The sequence below is a fragment of the Sceloporus occidentalis genome, unplaced genomic scaffold (genome assembly GCF_023333645.1).
Source record: "Sceloporus occidentalis isolate IW3139 unplaced genomic scaffold, rSceOcc1.0.p SCAF_149, whole genome shotgun sequence".
Taxonomy (NCBI): Eukaryota; Metazoa; Chordata; class Lepidosauria; order Squamata; family Phrynosomatidae; genus Sceloporus; species Sceloporus occidentalis.
This window is the reverse complement of record NW_028317129.1, coordinates 1828504-1848257: the sequence shown is the minus strand read 5'-3', so window position 1 is coordinate 1848257 and position 19754 is coordinate 1828504. Positions and strand designations below refer to the sequence as shown.

General features: G+C 38.3%; 1 protein-coding gene across 1 annotated transcript in view; it reads left to right on the top strand.

Annotated features, from left to right (window-relative positions):
* LOC149280698 (palladin-like) overlaps window positions 1-19754 on the top strand; it is an 86977-nt gene that overhangs the window by 53242 nt on the left and 13981 nt on the right. Inside the window, exons 8-10 of the mRNA XM_089500170.1 lie at window positions 12470-13153; window positions 16032-16167; window positions 16658-16759. Coding sequence (XP_089356296.1) covers window positions 12470-13153; window positions 16032-16167; window positions 16658-16759 — 922 coding nt within the window. The remainder of the gene's footprint in view (window positions 1-12469; window positions 13154-16031; window positions 16168-16657; window positions 16760-19754) is intronic.

Below are 19754 nucleotides of genomic sequence, written 5' to 3'. Positions count from 1 at the left end.
AGTGAGATTTAATAGATACATATTAAAAAAGAGAAATTATATTTATCTTTAAAATAATCCCCCAAGCCTTCCTTGGATTAAGTAGCTCCTCAAGTGACTGTATATAAAATATAATGAGAGTCGTGAACAAAACACATTTGGTATATCATTTAGGGATGTGTTATTCTCCATCAAGCAATAGAAAAAAATAAAGACAAGGGTGAGGTAATGGTGAAATACAAAGTCTTCGAATAATTATTATCAAACATAAATTATGTCATCTAACCCCTCCGGGTGTGATGTTTTCATAATTACCCCACCCTATATATTTGCTCATTTCTCAGACTAAAATACAATTGGGTTTTTTTATGGAAGGTGTCATTATTTAATGGGAAAAACAATGATATGTTCTCACCTGTCTGAAATAAATGAACTATGCCTTTTTGCAGGACACTTTGAGTAGATAATTGTGTTTACCTCCTTTTATGGATTAAAAAAATAAAAATTTCCCGTGTGGATGAAATTTGAGATTGTTTTATAATTGTTTTTAAAGGGCTCCTTAAATCTATGCATACATATAAGAGGTGAGGTCTTATGGAGTGATACAATGCAGATATGTGTGAGAACAGGCATGTCCACTCATCAGCACTAGAGAAAACATTGAGCTATACATATGCTAGCCATTATGGGCAGTCATTTTCCAACATCCGTTGCCAACTCCAAACAAAGACTTTATCAGTGGTGCAGTTCTACAATAGTCAAAGGACTTGACTGATTCCTTTCTTATCTACAAAGTAACTTGGCCATTGTAGATCTTCAATCTGTGATCCTGGATCCATTGGATCACTGGGTGTATTACACTACAGAATACTCACCACTGTTAGTAAAAGTACCTCTGGTGAAACTAAGATCATACTTGGTACCGCAATAGTACCATGAGGCTACCATATGACTACTTAGAGCTCCAGAGTATGCTGCCAAATTTAGACACCATTTCAGAATATTCATTTTGGTTTTATTTACATATAGAAATGTAGAATTCCTTTTCCTGATGTCTAAGTTTGTGCAGGAGTTAATGTAAAATCATTTAATTGTTTGCAGAGATAACCCGCTTAATGTCACAATTAAACAATTGCCATCCCAGGGTTGCTACAGAGCACAAACAAGTTCATTTAGTGGATTGAAGGTTGCTAATGCGTGTTGTTGCCATATGATAATTGTAGCCCTCAACATTCCAGTGGCCATTGACATTAAAATATTTACACTGATAAGCATTCATTGTTTATAATCAAAAAGTTCAACTTCTTAAGTTTTTCTTCTACCAACCAAAGTCAGCTCGGGAGACAAACCCGTTTAGACATAAAAACATGTTATTAGATGCTGCATGCAATGTGTTCTGCACGTCACATCACTCATGCTGTTACATTTCTGGCTGGGTCAAGCTAAATGGCGACCCTGTCATTTAGCTGACTGTTTTTAAAAATCAGAAGAAAACAGTGTCTGTAGTCTATTTTCTACGCTTGTATGTTCCCATAAGCCTCTTTCATCACGTTATCCACTGAACTTTAATTAACTCTTTACTAGGTGACATTTGTTTTGTGATTTCTGCTGACATATTTGTCGTATGGTCATAATCAACAATGACTAATAGTGATTAGACATTTCGTTCAAAGTAATGTTAGTTGCCACAGTCATACAAGTCTTGCATTGAAGACTATCCAGATTGGAGTAATAACAGCTCCTGCCATTCAAACCAGACAAGACCAACTAGTTGGTACGACACCAGATTGATCTGTGTCTCTTTTAGGAGATTGGTATTAGTATTGGTCAGCAAGTTAACCGCTGTAATCAGAGGACACTTATCACAATGTTGTTGTTCTGCATCTCCTCCTATATGTACAATCAAGGTGTGTCTTGTGTTCACAATCAGGGTGCAAGAACGCAAACCAGTTTATGTTTCTACGTTACACCAGCTTCGCTCTGGACAGAGATTATTGGTTCACTCTTTCAGTGTCCAGGTGTGTCTACCAAACTTACTTATGTTGGAACACGAACTCGTAAAAGGATCAAATGGTGTAATGCTGGTGTTTCTCTAGATTTCTCTCCATTTTAGAAGTCTAGCTTTCTGTTCTAATGAGTCTTGATTTCGGTTTCAAGTTTTCCCTAGAAAGTAAGACTTCATCGAATAATTGAAACCCATAAACTATGCTATACTGTATATACAATAAATATTGAATCTTCAGTTGCCCCGCACTATAATTCGATTAACTAATGTTTAACATTAAAACATCCCATCCTGTTGGACAGAGGACTTTTAATAAGCAAGAATCATGTTTCTGGCATGTGTTTTTTGGCCATTGTTGCAACACATGTACTGTTTATCCCTTAAAAGGAAAAAAGAATTCTAAAAATAAATAGGAGTTAAAGCTAAGAAGATGTTTAAGTAATGACCCATCATTATCTGTCATTAAAACTGCATTGAATACTTCCTGCTCTTCGTTTTCTCTGTCTTCAATTTACACATGATGTTAGAAAGGGCTTATTCCGTCTTGTCTTTTGAGCAAGAAAAGGGTATCATTTTCACCCTAAGCCGGGCGTTCAGTAGAAATATGTGAAGGCTTAAAGTTCAATAACCTGCAATTCATTCTGATCACTTAGTAAAGCTGCTGACATTATCTAAACCTTTGAATTCCCAAACTTTTAACATCACGCCTAACCAGCTGCTGTCATTCCCCAGAAATGCCGAACCTTTATATACTGCTACTTTCTCCTACACTTACGTGGCAGAAGATATAGGTGCAACGTGACACATAAAAGGAAGAAGATGTTGAAACTACTAAAAATGTGTCTCTGTCCACATGCTAAAAGTCTAATGGTTCCAAGTGATCACACAACTCTGTACATTTTGAGTAGTATAGAAAATTTGGGAGCTATTGAAATATACAGAGCCGACCCTTACATGCGTCCCCTTGGGTCCACGGGACCCAGTCAGCACTTTGACAGAGATGGCAATTTGCCGCCCCAAGCCATGTTCTTTCTGGCACCCGTGTGAGTTCTGCAACATTATTATCATTAAGGAGGAGGTGGGGTTCAGCAGGGTCACATCGCAGTGTGTGTGTTTCTGTGTATGTTAGTGTGTGTCTGCTTATCTGTGTGTGGGTGTATTAGTATGTGTGACTGTGTGTGATGGTTGTGTAAGTGTTAGTGTGAGTCTCTGGATGAGTGTGTTAGTATGAGTGTCTGTGTGTGCTAGTGTGGGTGTCATATAATGGAAGTAGATTTTGGTGGGTGTGGTTTTTTTGGGGTGGGCAGCATTTAATTCTTGGACCCAAGTAGCACAATATCCTTCGTTGGCCCAAGAAATAGAGTCAGATGGTGCAAAATAATTTACAGTCGATACTTAACTAAACACCTAGGAACACCAGTCATTAGGGTACTGGTTAGAATATGACTCTTGTTTTCCTACAACACAAAAGTAGTTTGGTGTACTGGAGGGTCCAGTATTTTTGAAGAAAAGAAAAAATAAAGACATTACTAAAGTAACTTCCGGGCATCTTAATTCAAAGGTATGCAAGCCGTAATCACATGCACAAATCATGGAAAAGTGTTTGACATATAGACTTATCTAGGTCAAAAGCCCAAACTGAAAATACTTCCACATGGGCAGCCCATCCGTCAAGGTCGCTGTGACAGAAAGGAATGTTCATCTTGGCCTCTTTAGCATCAGACGATGACTGCAGTTAATTAGTCTGTTTACAAAGACACTTTGTGCATGGCATGCACCATCTAAATTAGTTTGAGCATGACAGCGGGAGGTGTTTAGCAAAATCTCCCTATTTATGGAATGTGAGACATTTTTGACTTTCTTAGTGATAACGCATCCTCTAGTGAAGCAGGGAAAATTCATACTTTTCCTAAACTAGGGATACACAGCATGCAAGTGCACATGGAATGATCTAAAACATAGAAATATTCTTGACATGTATACCATTTATTCACTGAGCATTGCAACCTGCTTGTCTTAATTGGCCACTGTATCACATTTGTGAAAACTGTATGTGTCCTGGAAAACATGGCTGATGTGGACAGCTAATACACACCTACGTTGGATTACTATTACTTTTTATATCTGCAAACAACATCACATGGGTTTATTCGGTGTACAGAGCTCAACAAATTTGATACTTGGAAAATGTAGCAAATCCATGTTTATTTATTGAGAGCCTCAGGATTAATCAGTAACACATGTAAGGAGATGTTGTTATAACCTCGGCCATCGGTTGGCCATGGTGACTTTGGTAGATATTCGCCTTGGTTAATTAGACACTTATATAACCTGTTGCTACAGAAAATAATAATAAACTGGTAGAAGCCCACACAATGTGCAGTGATAGAGATGGTTTAATATCTAAATTCTCATCAAGCCATGGCCATCCCCACTAATTAGTTTCTAAGGGTTTTTATAGATAAGAAACATGTTCTTTCCAGTAAAAAAATTTTATGATATATAACAGAAACCAGTGCTCTGGTAAGAGGCACGGAAGATCTATGGGAGTGGGAAGGTCAAGATTTAATTTACCGGTAATACTCAAATAAATGCAACAAAGAACATTACTGTTCCTTTAAGACCAGTATCAGAAGAAGAGACTCGTCAAACTGGGGACTAGTAGTTTAAATTAGTTTAGTATTAACCATTTTTTATAAATCACATGATAATCTTTCAGATTCTGATATTTACTTTGATTCAGTTTGTTGGGTTTTTTTTAGACACATTTGTAGTTTTATCAACCATTGTAACATGATATAACAAGTGCTAACACCGGGGTTAAGACATGATCACGTAATTCCAATTTCAATTTACTGATTATGATGGGGCAAGGAACTTACCAAGAGGCTCAGGTGAAGTCATTACTTATCCTGCATATCATTATATTTTAGGAAATATTCATTGTTTGATACTTTGTTAAGTACTTTACCTAGCTTTACAGCAAAATGGGATACATCGCCACATTTTACACAAATATCTGCCCCCTTGGAAGCAAGTTCAAAAAGTTCTTTGGGGGTATTGGAAATGCACATCTAGGTTTGAATTAGAAAATATGGTAGTTTTGGAGCAGAATCCAGTGATAATCCAAACAGGATTGTTACAGTCCTGTTTCTGAACTACTGTTTTTTTAACCAGTCATATCATGTTAACCAAAACCATATAATCAGCCTTCTAACCTGGCTCATTACTGATAAACAACTGACTGGGTTTGGTCAGTAAGTACACACGAATCTAGCGGCCCACTCACTTCCCACTTATAGTTAAGTTCTTGTTCTCACATGTACCATAAGCTATCGGCAATGCCTATACCAGGCCTGGTAGTAGTCTGTTTTTGTCAGTGCTTCTATATTGTGCTTTGTCTGTGTAGCTCTATAGAACTGTTATAAAAGACCAAAGGTAATACAAGATGGTTAGGAATATATTAATTGCTATAAGTTAGTAACATGTCACCATTAGTGGACTAAAAATAATGTCTGGATGACATTCCTCCAACATTTGTAGGTTAGAGGCTCATATCGCGTAAAGAACAAAGGCATGAAAAATTTACTGGCTCTTGTATAGTCACGTAGTGTACAGTTCCTGTAACAAGTTCTTGGCTTTTGGGCATACTGAGCTAATGTCCATCACGCCAGTGACTAGTAAGCGGCACAGCATCCATACGTTTGAGGCCACTGAGGCAGCCCTTGTGATAGTGGAGAATGCAACCGCCTGCTGGATACATGCAGCCGCACTTTCTATTTCCAGTAAAGGTAGTAAGAATGTAGCATGCAGCTGCCAGTATTCAGCATGCAGCCACATGCACGTCAGCACATGCCCTACAGAGGCTGTGCTTTATGGGCTTCTGTGCTTAAAGTGCCAAAGTCTAATACTGGTCCAATCCCATGTCTGCTTATTAAACAACAGGCATGCTAAAATATGTATTCCTTACATCCAGAAGTAGGTGAGAAGACAAATGTGAACCTGAACGGATATTACGTTCACATGCTTAAACATAAGTTAATGTGTTTATTGAAAATACATGTTTGTTTGTCAACCTGTTAAATCTTGGAGTTATTTGATTTGATGCTTCACTTCATTGATGCTAAGATCCAATACAATTACTCAGAAAACTTGAGCTACAGGATGACTCATTTTACTATTCTGTTTCTATACCTGAGGCTAGTATCTTCCCTGGTATAGTACAAAGATTCCTGAGTTCCATGTGCATCAGATCCCAAAATGATCTGTCTTCTGTTGTAGATCATTCATGCCAAGTGTGCCTATTTAGGAGGGCTGGTGTCCCTTCTGGACCCAAATCCCTTTGTCCCTCTTGCCTCCCCTGATGTTCCTTTTTAGGTGGTATGATTGTATCAGTGTTACTAAACCTAAACATCACAATAATGTATACAGGAACAGAAAAAATGTCTTGCCTTCTAGCCATGCCTTCAACCACATCCTCTAAAACAAAAGTGTCCCTCTTTGGCCACTTGAAATGTGGAGAGCTATGGATCATTGGCTTACCCAGCTATACCAAACTGGGTGATTCTATCAGTTTTTGGTATCTTGCAGCTACCTTAATTAAAAACCTCACGTGTGCAGCATGGGTGTGCTCCAGCCGGTACCCCATTTATTGTTTCCTGAATGACAGCACTTATTAGTGGCAACGAAGGAAAGAACTTTATCATGAGGGATCATCTGGCCTTTTTTTTTGCCAGTACAAAGTAATTGAAAGGTTAAAGTAAGCAAACCAAGGATTTATCCTTTATTGAGAATGCAGTGAATATCCCAGAATGTTTAGAGCAAGTTGTCAGATTTAAGAAAGTTTTCCTAATAAGGCGGAGTGATGTAACAGCCCTGGATGCTGGCCAGCTCTTCCATACTCCTACTGTTTACCTAAACTGCATACCAATGGAAACATGCCACACAGCATCTTAGCGCTGGATATATATAGCAGGGATAGTTTAGTGGAAAGAAAACGTTTAACTCAGATTTATATGGAATGGAAATGAGCATTATATTCTAGTGGGTACATTATATCTTAATGTTTTTATTAAGTAGCATAATCATATCATGTAGCATTATTTATTTATACATGCAGATAAAGCTTGCCCATTTCTAGAGCAAGTGATTAGTTATTACCCACCTCAAACTTATTTTGCCTTACCACTCCCTTGTGTCATTATTTCAGGTTTACCTGTTTTGTCACCATACCTATTGGCTTCTTACAAGCAGTCCCTATTGTAATAACGCTGCTGGTGCTCTGTTATAGTGTTGTATAAAAGCAATCGGGTGACTTGCACTATTACACTATTTTTTTTAGTAGCCATAGAGGTATTCGTCTTTAGCTAGAAAGTTGAAATATCAGCTCCTACCCACGTGAAATAAATCACACAGAAGAAAAAGCACCACTTTGTGGATGTGAAGACCACGTGAAATTCAGCCATGTGCTGGTGCGTGTCACATAAAACCCCATGTATTCGTAGAAATGCTTATAGGTGTTTATCTCACTGATAATATAATGAAGAGCACAGTGCTTTTGCGTACTGATGCTTCCTGTACAGGATTGTGCGCCTGAATGATGTCAAACACACAGAGTAGGAGGGGTAGAAGGGGAGTGCTTGGGGACTTCACTTCGCAAAGAATGCTTTACAACAGGCCTGTTAACACAGAATCTCTGCCACTTGCACCAATGTAAGTAAAATATTACTTTTACTGAACCTTTCTCATGCTAATTTCCCTTCACATATTCATTCATTTTCCTTATAAGCTATAATTTTTTTCATTCCCTGTTTTATGGTTTTGTTTAATATCACAGTATTATTTTTACTAAAAGAATTCTTCTTCGACAATAATGGGTGATCCTCCCCACTAACGTAGACAAGGTTACGGTTGATTCCCGAGCCGCACTATAGAGGATCAGCCAGGCTCGGAATGATAACTTATTAAATACAAAGTTTCTCAGCATTATACACTCAGCAGGAGTTAATTTGCAGCAATGCATGTTTTGATCATGTATTAACCTGTGATATAATTATAACTTCACTGGCATTCTTTGATGATTACCTCTGCTCTAGTTTGTTGAAAGGAATATAATAGCTCTCTCCTCCTCCGAGCTTTGCAGTCTCTCATTTTTCGTCAATCTCTTGACTTGTTAATTACACCATGGAGAATGGTGCTTCTCTCTTGAGCCTGCAGTAAGGAACACTGACATTCAGGTATTGTGCTGAAGAATGTAAAGCGGGTCTTTCATCTATGGGTCATTCTGCAATGTTACCTGCAACTGGTACGGGCAGCTAATTCTGTCTTAGGGATGCTGCCAGTGTTTTTCTGTTGACTATGAAACAATGATGCCTAGCTACTTTTCTGGGAGGCTGGGATAATAATTGGAGTTACGATAGCCTTGGCTGGGCTAGATTTGTTACATGGTTCCACAGTCTTTATATGACTTGGTGACCCAGATGTTCTTCACGTGTAGTTCTATGGCTGTCTGACCGAGTGGGATGTATATTTCCAATTATTTGGGCATGATGTCTTGTGTTTTATGCGTTGTTAGGAAATGTTAATGTCAATGTCAAGTTCTGCTTCTTTCCCCCTGAAGCTGCTCTTCCTTTTTCGCTCATGTGCAGCTGTTAATACTTTTTTGGGGGTTGGCATTGAGTGATACATAGGATTTCTATTGTTATTTGATTTTACAGGCTAACAATATCATAGAATGATTTTGGATAGTGGAAAAAGAGGCATAAGATTGATTTCTTAGAGAGGAACTTATGGCCAAAATGTTTGCTGGACATACATTCCTGTTATTTGTCTGTTGAATGCTGCAGCTTGACTTTCAAGGTTTTTGAAGAATAGATAAATAGAGCAACACACACATAGGTATCTGAAATTGAACATACAAAGTAATTACAGTGGATTTTAAAGTTCTAAATCGGCTCAGAGGCTTTTCACATCTGGAAACTTAAAGCGCTGCAAGATGGTGATATAAATAGGAAAAATTCCCAGAAATGATGTTTTAAGATGTCTCCTGATCCCTGCGGATCTTCAGTCTGTGGTTTGTCCATGAGATCAGTCGTCGTAATACTGAGAGAATTTTATTGCCACAGATATGTCTTGTGTAGTGTTAGAAAGTTATGAAAAAACATCCTTGAAGGAAAACATTAGAAGCCTATTCTGTCCACACTATCACATTTATACTTTAATCTCTAGAGTCAGTCTACCGATAATAATCAGTATTATAAAGCACACAACATAATATATTTAAGGTTATATGCACACAGGAATTCTGGTGCATATTGGTAAAAACATTGGTTGTTATGGCCATAGCCACAATTCTACGATGTTCCACCAGAATGTGACTATCCATACTGTGTTCTAGAGTTAAACACATCCAAGTGAGAAGGTTGAGCTCTGTATTGAGTGTGAGAACAATCCTCTATGTAAAAGGGATGGGTCACATAGAAGTGCAAAACAATTCTCACAGGGGTGGTGTGCATCAAAGTTGATTGTCCTGGCACGTACCACCAGGAAAACGGTAGATAATAAGTGAAAAATAGACTAGAAACTTATTTTCTGTCAGTGTATTTTAGTATATATGGTCAGATAATGATAGACACCTGTTATACACAGTGTGCCAAGACATGTACGAGGGTTTCCATTGTGCTTATCAGAGCCATGACTATCTCAAGATAACTAACATAACTATCATAAGATCTCAATGCCTGGGGAAAAGTCAGAGCTCATGTCTGGGGCTGATGTCACATTTATTAATGGTGTTAATATGGCTTCCATAGTCCTTCCCAACACATTTTATCCCATACGGTGGGTATTTCTCTACCCAAGGCGACTGCCTGTTGCTAACATTTCACTGATTGTTGGTAAATAGAGCCTTTTGTTGAAGGTGACATGTTTTATTGGGCCAACATAGAAAAATGTAAGCTTTTGGATCTTCAGATGTTTCTTCTTTAGTTGGAATGGAACTTTCATTATGTTGCCCCAATAAAATGTATCAAATTGAGCTAATTATTGGTGAACAATACTATTTTTCCAACGTAATAATTTTTTAAGGCAGCATGTAAAGACACAGGATATAGAATATACATATACTTTGTTGAAATGTCGGCTGAAACCAGTGACGTAACGCAAACTCCTGCCCCCACCCCCTGCTAGCTGTGTTGGGGGCTCCTCTCCATGTGTGTATCCTGTATCTAAATAGCTGTGTCTCGGTTCATGTTTTTGAACCTTTGATTCTTGTTCTCGCTCCAATGTCTTTATGTTATGAAGCAAGTAGACCAAATTTGGCTCAACACATGAGGCAATGGTAAGGTAGCAAACATTTTGTGTGTGCTTAGTAATAAAATATTATGGTCGCCATTAACAGTGGATTAGAACCAACTTTTAAAGGGTTCACCTCTGCACCAAGACTTGGGATGTCTCTATGATCCTGCAGGCGCCTATGTTACACCCCTGGCGGAAACCTCTGTTCTATATACAGAAACATCTATGGTTCCTTTTAAACATAACCTTACTTACCTTTGTATGAATAATACAAAACAGAAAGATGAGAGCTGGCTTCAGGTCAGTGGCTTGCCCTCCCAGTGTTACAAAGTATGAGCTTTCACAAACAACTACAAAGTACACTGCCTTTTTAAGGTGTTTCTCTGCTGCAATGAATTTTATTAGCCCCTCCGACTTCATAAAGCAGGAGAAAAGTATTTAAACCTGTGTGTCTTGGTTTTTGTCAAAGATTTTTGATGTGATGGTAAGAACTGAAAATCAAGAGCGTCAGTATCACAAAGTATAATAACGACTGATGGATGTGTTACCCCTTGGGGCAGATAGTGGCCCACACTGATCATTATGTACATATCTGTGATGATTTGTTGGCTGTTTCATAGAACTTCAGCTCCATATGTTTGCTTGAGCCCCACTGAATATGTTTTGAATTATGGTATTTTTTTCAAAGTGGAAAATGTAAATTACAGTGAACAGCAAAGTTATTTTGTGGTGTTTTCCTGTCCTTTGGAGATATATACATAAGACATTCTAAGGTCACTGAACCCCAGTGTAAATAAACGATATAATAGAAATAACAAAATTCTCAAGGGCACAAAACATGACAATGGAGAACATATTTATACTCTATATTTTATATAAATACAGTAAAACGCCAAAAAAAAAGCTAAGAAAGTAAAATCAATCCATTAGTTAAATGTTAGTACATAGTAGGGGGCCACACAAATTGCTATGAGTGACCATTTGTGGTCACCTCCTGCTTGATAGTCCTGCTTAAAATTGAGTCTATTTACTAGATGAAGAGTTGACAGAGGAGTTTGCAGGAGGTTTGTGCTTTCAGTTCCATGACTATGCATTATGAAGGTCCAAGCCTAATACGCTTCTGCTGCAGGAAGAGCATGACTGGCCCTGTGTAGCTAAATTCAGTGAAATGTCTTCAAAATCGTTCTTTCAGAGCTTATCGTGCCATGTTTATCATTAAACCTATATCACACTCATAAGGACTTTTTATGGGATTCAAACTGACCTTGATTGCTAGATGGGATGCCACATGAGTTGATGCTGGCACTTTGCTTGGATCTGCTTCACATTTTAATAGAAACTTGTTTTTCTTTATCATGCCAAGAGACCACAGTACAATTTTTTTCCTCCAATTTTTTTTCTGGAAAATGTCAGACACTGTTAAAATGTTCACTGTTAAAAATGCAAACAAAAAAACATGTAATAGGTGCAGGTAATACTACTTCTGAATAGGGTTGTAAGGCACACAAGCTATTTAATTATCAGCCATGTCAATGGAAAGCCCAGGTGTTATTATCCATAAACTGAATATGCTATTTCCAAAATCAAGAATACATTCTGTGGCAAAACATCATATCAATATTTATCTAAAAGCTCAGGAATTTCACAACTGAACAAAAGTGAAAGTTTCTTTGATGAAACGGTTTTATTTCATCTAACCACAGATGGAATGTGAGATAACAAATAACTGAAATGCAGAAGATGCTTTAAAGCCAACAGTTGTTTATAGAGAAGGTTGGACAGAAAAATCCCAAAAATGTATTGCAAATGTAGATGGCTTTGGAATATCCAGTAGGGCAAATAGTTTATTCAAAAAAGCAAATTATACGTATGTTTAAAGGGATGGAGTCAACTCTCTTGCAGTTAGTTTATTATAAATGGGGTCACTTCTAATATTTACAGTATTTAACATTTTTAAGATGTTTGTACAACAGTGTACATTTATGAGTACTTTAATGTGAAAATCTGCTATAAATGTTTCAATAAAAAAATATATTGCCTTAAATGGGAATGTAATTTTAAGTTACGCTTGATTTTCGCCTACATAGTTATGGTTGGTATTATATTTGTTATTAAGCACAAGGTACCATGGTTTGTTCCTTAGAAGTTATGAAACTGTTCAAATAATTTTATTATTTCTTGTTTTTATAGGGATACGCAGATAATACAGCAACTGCAGAATCAGATACGTCAAGAGAAAGAATCTGTTGGGTGGAAGCAACAGGCGAGCATTCAGCAGAATACCCCACCATCCCCATCGTTCCCTCCACCACCTTCTTTCCAGGAGCTGGAAGCCAGTCAATGTGTCACTTCTCCTGTGCAAATGAGTGTCCTTAACTCCCACAGTTCTCCTGCAATGCAGCCAGCAAGCTCTTTCAACTATGCTCGACCTAAGCAGTTTATTGCAGCCCAGAGTGCCTCTGGCTATGTGACACCGTCTTCTGGATCTTCAACATCTAGCTTACCATCCCCAATGTCACCATCGACTCCTCAAAAACAATTTGGTAGGGTTCCAGTGCCACCTTTCTCACAGCCCTTCCCCAATGAAGGAGAACAGTTTTGGTCTCCAACATCATCATCTCCACCACCTCCCCCACCTCCTGTCTTGAGTCCAACAGCAAATTATTGTGTTCAAGATGCATTTCCGCTTCCACCACCACCTCCACCACTTCCTGTTTCTGCCCCTTCACCTACATACAGTCCATCCCCTTCACCAACTGGAAGAGGTCCTAGTTCCTGCCATAGTCCTGCTGCCTTCCTCAGCTCTATGTTGCCATCCCAGCCATCACCTGTTTCATTCAATGAGCTTGGTCTTCCAAAAGGCGTTATGCCTCCGTAAGTATTATTTTCTTTTATTTTGAGAGACTCTCAAAATATATCAGAGTTGGGGAGGGCTTGTAACTTTTAGCACGCCAAACCTGGTCATATAATACTTACAAGCCCATTTGTCAGAAAATACACTCAATGTGCACTCTTCAGTTCTACGTTGCACACATTTTTCAAAAAAGGGACTGCAATGAAAGTCCATGAACGATGCATCTGAACCATCCAGTCACGGTAGAATTTCTCCTAAAAGTCTTTGATGATCTAGACTCCCTGCAGAGTATGTGCGGTGTTTAAGGAAACACACAGTTAAAAAATGAAAAAGCATCGGGTAGCACAGCAGCCAGTGGGATATTGTTACATGTTCCTACTTCAGCTGATATACTAGGATTTATCAGTACGCCTACTTGAGCACAGGTGTTTAGTGAGGATAGCTTTTAGGTTGTGGTTAAAATTTGCCACCGGGTCCTTTTTTATGAGGATATAGAATGTGTTCCATACTCAGACATGCTCAGTTTGTTCCAAAGTACGTTGTAAAACCCCATCTGTGCATGAAAAAGTTACCTGGGCCATAATCTTCTAATGATGCATTTGATAGATTTCTTGATGTCATATACTGAGGTGGTTGCCACCTTTGAGCCTCGCCGAGCGCTGCTTTTCAGGATCAAACTGGCTCTTTTACTTAATACTATTCAGAGACACATACTGCTGTAACTATATACCGGTATATTTGATACACATTTAGATTTTTTTCATTGTAAATACATTTTAGGCTTTTCTAGTTTAATGGTAAATGCTCACAAATGCGCTGTAATTGTGAGTTTCTGGAAACACATATTAACAAAACATTGAAAATCTAAAAAAGATTTTTTTTTTATCGGAACTTGCCCAGAATGTTACATAATATATATTACATGCTATCTGGATTTGGTTATAGTAATATAAATCCCCCATAGCAGTAACAAATAATTTAGTTCTGTTTAGGGAGCTTCAGTAAAACGTAAATCTAATATCATATGAAGATATTTAATAGCGGTACTTTCTTATATTGGTCCCTTGCCAACTTCATAACTCTCTACAGCTTACATAAACTTGTTATCAGTATCTTATATTGGAGTGACTCAGTCCTGCAATGATATCATATTTTAGCAAGATCCCTTAGGGGTGTCAATAGAACCTCTTTCTCATCCCCCATTAATTTTCTGGCTTCCACTATCGGATTGCTCCGTGATGCTTTCAAACGAGGCTAAAAATAATAAGGATGCATTTACAACAATCGACCTCATCTGTTTACGAATTACAACTAATAAGATATGTTAATTATTTGATGTTGGATATAAAATAACTAGTGCCCCTTAAGGACAATGGGCGGTCCCTAAATCCATTGAAAACAATGTATTTTGAGCCCGTACATGTATGGGCTTTGTCATTAAGGGGTTAAATGATAAGACAAAATAACTTCCAGTGATATTTATTAACACTTTGAGATCTATTCAATGCTGATTTCTACCTATTCTGAACTGGCAAGTGACTGGGTGGGATCTTCTCTGGAAATTCACCCTCAATAGGGTCTTCTAATAAGGAAAAATTGTGTGTCTGAGGCTCTAGGGATCTTGTTTCCGAGAGCCCCCTAGCTACTTTTTCCTGTTGTGACAAAGATTGTTCAGTCTTAAACCCATTATTTTTTCATAAGTATCCTCTATACAAAGTAGCTTACATCAATTTGCAACTTTCTTTTGGCTACTGAAAATATTACCACTAGCAAAACCATCTAGTCGTGTCTTTTCATGTCTTCAAAATCCATGAGTTTATGTTGAAAAAAAAAGAAACAACTGAATACGACAGAGTTGTCCATCTCTTTATAAAATGCGTGATTACAGATAATTAGAAGAGGGATTATGGTTCATTATTTTCCAAAAAAAAATAATTCCTTAATGGTACGAAATAAGATTGACCTTGAAGTATACTCCAGTAATCAGTTTAGGGTTTAGATTACAATTCTTGTATTCCGGCATAGATGAAATTACTGCTAAATTACATTACCCTTTATTGGCACAAATTGAAGGTTTTATGTGCGTTAATCGCTAACATTCAAAGGGAAGTTTGGCTGCGCTATATAATATCTAATGATATTTAAATGAGTACTCCGAAAGAAGGGTGTGCAGTTTATGAAGCATTATACTACAATAATACTTTTATATGTCCTCCCCAATACTCCCGAATGTGTAATTGTGAACTGATGGCGCAGCTATAGAAGAGGCTTCTTTATTAGAATATTTCTCTTGAGGAAAAAAATAAATTGTCAGATCAGCTAAAGTGGTTAATACAATTAATATTGTATATACCGGTATATATATATATATATATATATATAATCTGTCGTGCACTTTGAAGCACATGTATGGCGGTAATGGCTTCCGCAAGCATGGTTACAATGTAATTGCTGTTGATATTCGTGGGACCCGTAAGCAGAAGGAAGGTTTTCTCCTGTTGGGGGAAAGACTGTTCAAGCGAGTTGAATAACTCAGGCTGAATTTGCATGTATTTTTTGTGAAATCACCGTTGTCCTGCTGCACTTCATTGAAAGTGATCTCCAGCTCAGTGTAATGATACAAAATGCCAAATTAAATTGCTTTGACCCGTAATAGTGATAATGGGCCTTAAATTCCATACATCCTTTAAACACAGAGTATAGTTGACATTTAGAGTTATCGTGTTTCCAGCATGCCTTTATTATTAAAATATATAGGAAGGCAGCTGCCAGATTAGAATACAATAGCAGGGAGTTTGTATTTAGGGTCTCACGTACCAAAGTTGTGCGTTTTGTGTCATGAAAGGTTTTGGTCATAGTAAATAATTGTAAATATTTGTCATGTGTTTCCTCCAATAGAGGCTTCCCAAAGAGATCCGGCCGCACCACCCGCATAGCATCAGACGAAGAGATACAGGGGACAAAAGATGCAGTCATACAAGATCTGGAGAGAAAGCTGCGTTTCAAGGAGGAATTTCTGAACAACGGCCAGCCGGTAATGCACTAAGAACACATAATATATATATATTGTAATAATAATATAGGAGCATAGTTCACACCCTGGCAAAGAAGAACCAGATGGTAGCCTTAATACATCCTGTGTTATCATCCTCTATGTCTATATATATATTTTTATTATATATAATAAATATATATATACTGTATCTTAGAGTGTGGTCTGTGAGATAAGGTTTGGGTCATATTTACAAATATTTACCAAAGTGTAGATTAAGGGCAGTCATCAGAAATACTCTGCTGGTTTCTATGGTGACTGCTTAAAATTCACCTCTTTGTACCAGAATTGTGTGGGGTTTGCTGGGATAACTATGGCTGAGGTATCATCTGGACAGTTTCTCCAGCCCAGTCGAGCCTATCCTGGGAAGCAGTATTTCAATCAGCATTCATGGTATTTTATTTCTAGCGGTACTAATATATTTTTATATAAGTGTCAGATTACAATTGTCATGGCGGTCTGTTTGTTTTAGAAATTAACCTATGAAGAGAAGATGGCTCGCAGGTTGCTTGGAGCTGACAGTGTTGCCACAGTCTTCAATATCCAGGAGCCAGAAGATGATTCAAACGCGCAGGTACAGCTCAAAGAAAAAATAATGTACAGGAAATTTGGGTAAAATGTGTAATCCATCATTACGTGCAGCACCCATACAAAATAATGGAAACTTGTTACATACTTTTTTTGTCGATTCTCACAACACAAATGGGTCCTTTTCGTATGTAGTCATACATAAGGAATTTTGTATAGTGCATTCCCCCCTAGCTAAGATGTGGGAAATACCCACATATAATTGCTTCTTATTTGGAAAAGACAAATATTTTGCTTGCCAGCCAGCCAGTCCCTCTATTGCCATTGGAATGTGTTCGTAAGGCAGTAAAAAAACAAGAAATAAATTATTCACAGATGAATTATGCATCAAAAAATGAATTATGTACGCAGTATCCCCATAGCAAAGTGTAGGGTTTTTTCTTTTTATTATTCTTGATGTTATCTCTTTTTTTCCCCTGGCAACTTGTTTTTCTTTCTCTGGTCTCTTATACTAGGACATATTCCAGCTTCATCTTAATGCTTCACCCACAGCCTTTAGTTAAACGTTTAGTTAATAAACAGTACATTGTTCCTGGGTATTTATTTATTTAGTGGCAGCTAAAACAGGAAGTGTTGGATGGTCCCAGATAAAAGCAGAAGATCTCTGTTTAGCTTTTCAGAGAATGACTACCAGGGGCGGGCTGGGCCGGGGGGGAATCTATTCTAAACGGCCGCTGGGTGCTGATGCCGCCGGCCGGCGCTACTTTAATACTTGTTTTAAAATTTAATATGGCAAGCCGGATCGGCTATTAAATGAAAAAAAAAAATAGTATCAAAGCAGCGCCGGCCGGCGGCATCAGCACCCAGCGGCCGTATGCGATGGCCGCCAAGTGATGGGAACAGCGTGAGGGGTGAAAGCTCCGCCCCCTCGCACTCACCTTTCACCCCTCACGCTGCTCCCATAACTATGCGGCCATCAGATTGTTGGAAATCGAATCTAAACGGCCGATGCATGCTGATGCTGCCGGCCGCCGCTACTTTATTTATTTATTTTTAATATGGCAAGCCGATCCGGCATTATAAATAAATTAAAAAAAAGGATTAAAGTAGCTCCGGCCGGTGGCATCAGCACCCAGCGGCCGTTTAGATAAGTTTTCCAGCAGTCTGATGGCCGCATAGTGATGGGAGCAGCGTGAGGGGTGAAAGGTGAGTGCGAGGGGGCGGAGCAACTTCACTTGACTTGCCCCCCAGGCCTTAGGCTGCCATCCCTCCCCTGATGACTACCCATGTTACCACAAGCAAAACCACATAATCTCTTGAACTATGCTAGCAAGAACTGTCGAAACTGGCAAATTCACATTAAGCACATATCTATTTACATTTGTTTTTGTTACTGGGGCCAATAAATTGGCATTACCAGAGTAGAGGGCAGAGCGTTGACATCACATGGACTTACGTATTAAGCCCCCCCAGTGTGGCTGCAAAATTAGATTCGTAACTTGTTGAAGTCTGATAATTCCTTTATGCAGACACTTCCGCGGGGGTTAGTTTACGCTATTAGCTGTCCCGTTAACAGTTTATAACAGCAGGATAGATACATTTATAAAAATCATCATCTAATGAATAGGCTCAACAGAATAAATGTTAAGCTCGGGGGCCTAAAAGAGTTTTAGGCATTTTAGAATTAGCATGTTATGGAGCAACTAACTGTTTTCCTGTGGGATGCTCTGGTGCATGACTAGCACTTACGGCCTGTAGTCCTGCCATAGATGCCAACTAAGGTGCCATGAATCTAGAGAAATGCTTGCATTGCTTAGTTCTATAATACGTATTCCAAATATTTCAATGGACAAGCATGCTAGTAAAAACCATAGAGCTGTCCTCTATAACCATAGAGCTGTCCTCTATAACCATAGAGCTGTCCTCTAATCTGATCCCAAACGGGAATAGCTAAAAAAAAATGATGGTGTAGATTAGACATAAATTTAATATAAGTGGAATTAGTAGTGTACCCTGAGATATACGGCAGACATTTCTGGATGAGCCTTGTCTCAGTGTAATGGCAAACATTTTTCAGTAGAGCACTTTGGATATGTAACGCATATCGATATTACTGATAACGTAGTCAACGTTCCGTACACCCTGCAGGCAGATAGATCCTGTGAGGTGAAGTAAAAGTCACCCTCCTCATCCCCTTTCATCTTGTTTTCTACCTTTCCAGGAAGTTGCCTCTCTCGATGACTCTGTAGAAAGACCACTTGATATGCAAAAGGTTATTTTTTTTTCCTATCTCTCTCTCTCTACTTTTCTTCCTCACCTCTCCTCACCTTCTTCTCTCACCATTCTACTCCATCCTGTGTGAATGTTTGAGTATCGTGACTCATATTTAACCGTGTAGAACCAAGACAAAAGCATTTGTAGAAAAACACGACGATGACGTAGCTATTTTAAGTCACTGAACGTAGGAAAGGCTCGTTCTAATGGTTACGGTAAGGAAGAGAAATCCCAAAACATCAGTATGTGTCTGTCACGCATGCGATAAATTGTATTAACCGCATGACGTGAGTGTTTTGTTTGCTTTCAATAAATGCCTCTGAGCGCTCACCGTTCTAAATACGAGTACTGACTCACTTCTGAAAAGCACACAATAAACACAATGCTCGTGTTTTAGATAACCTGCGCCACACTGGATACAGAAATCCCTGTATTCATAATATATTGTGTAAATATATATATATTAAAAATAAGCAGGCGATGCAATCATAAAAGTGACGGGCATTGTCTAATTTGAAAAGGATAAGGGAACTTTCACCATGTCTCTAAAAAGACAGCCCAGCAAGGTGATCCAAATTATAATGTTTGCTTTGCTGCACTAATTCAACGGATAATAACCGGCTGCTCCAATTTAACTTCTATTCCAGTCGGTATTTATGTAAAAAAAAAAAGTTGATCCGTATTCAATCAGCTTGGGAAAATAATCAAAGGAAAACTGTACAAGCTTAACACGCGTCGCGCCTCACTGGGTGCTAACTTTCACCATG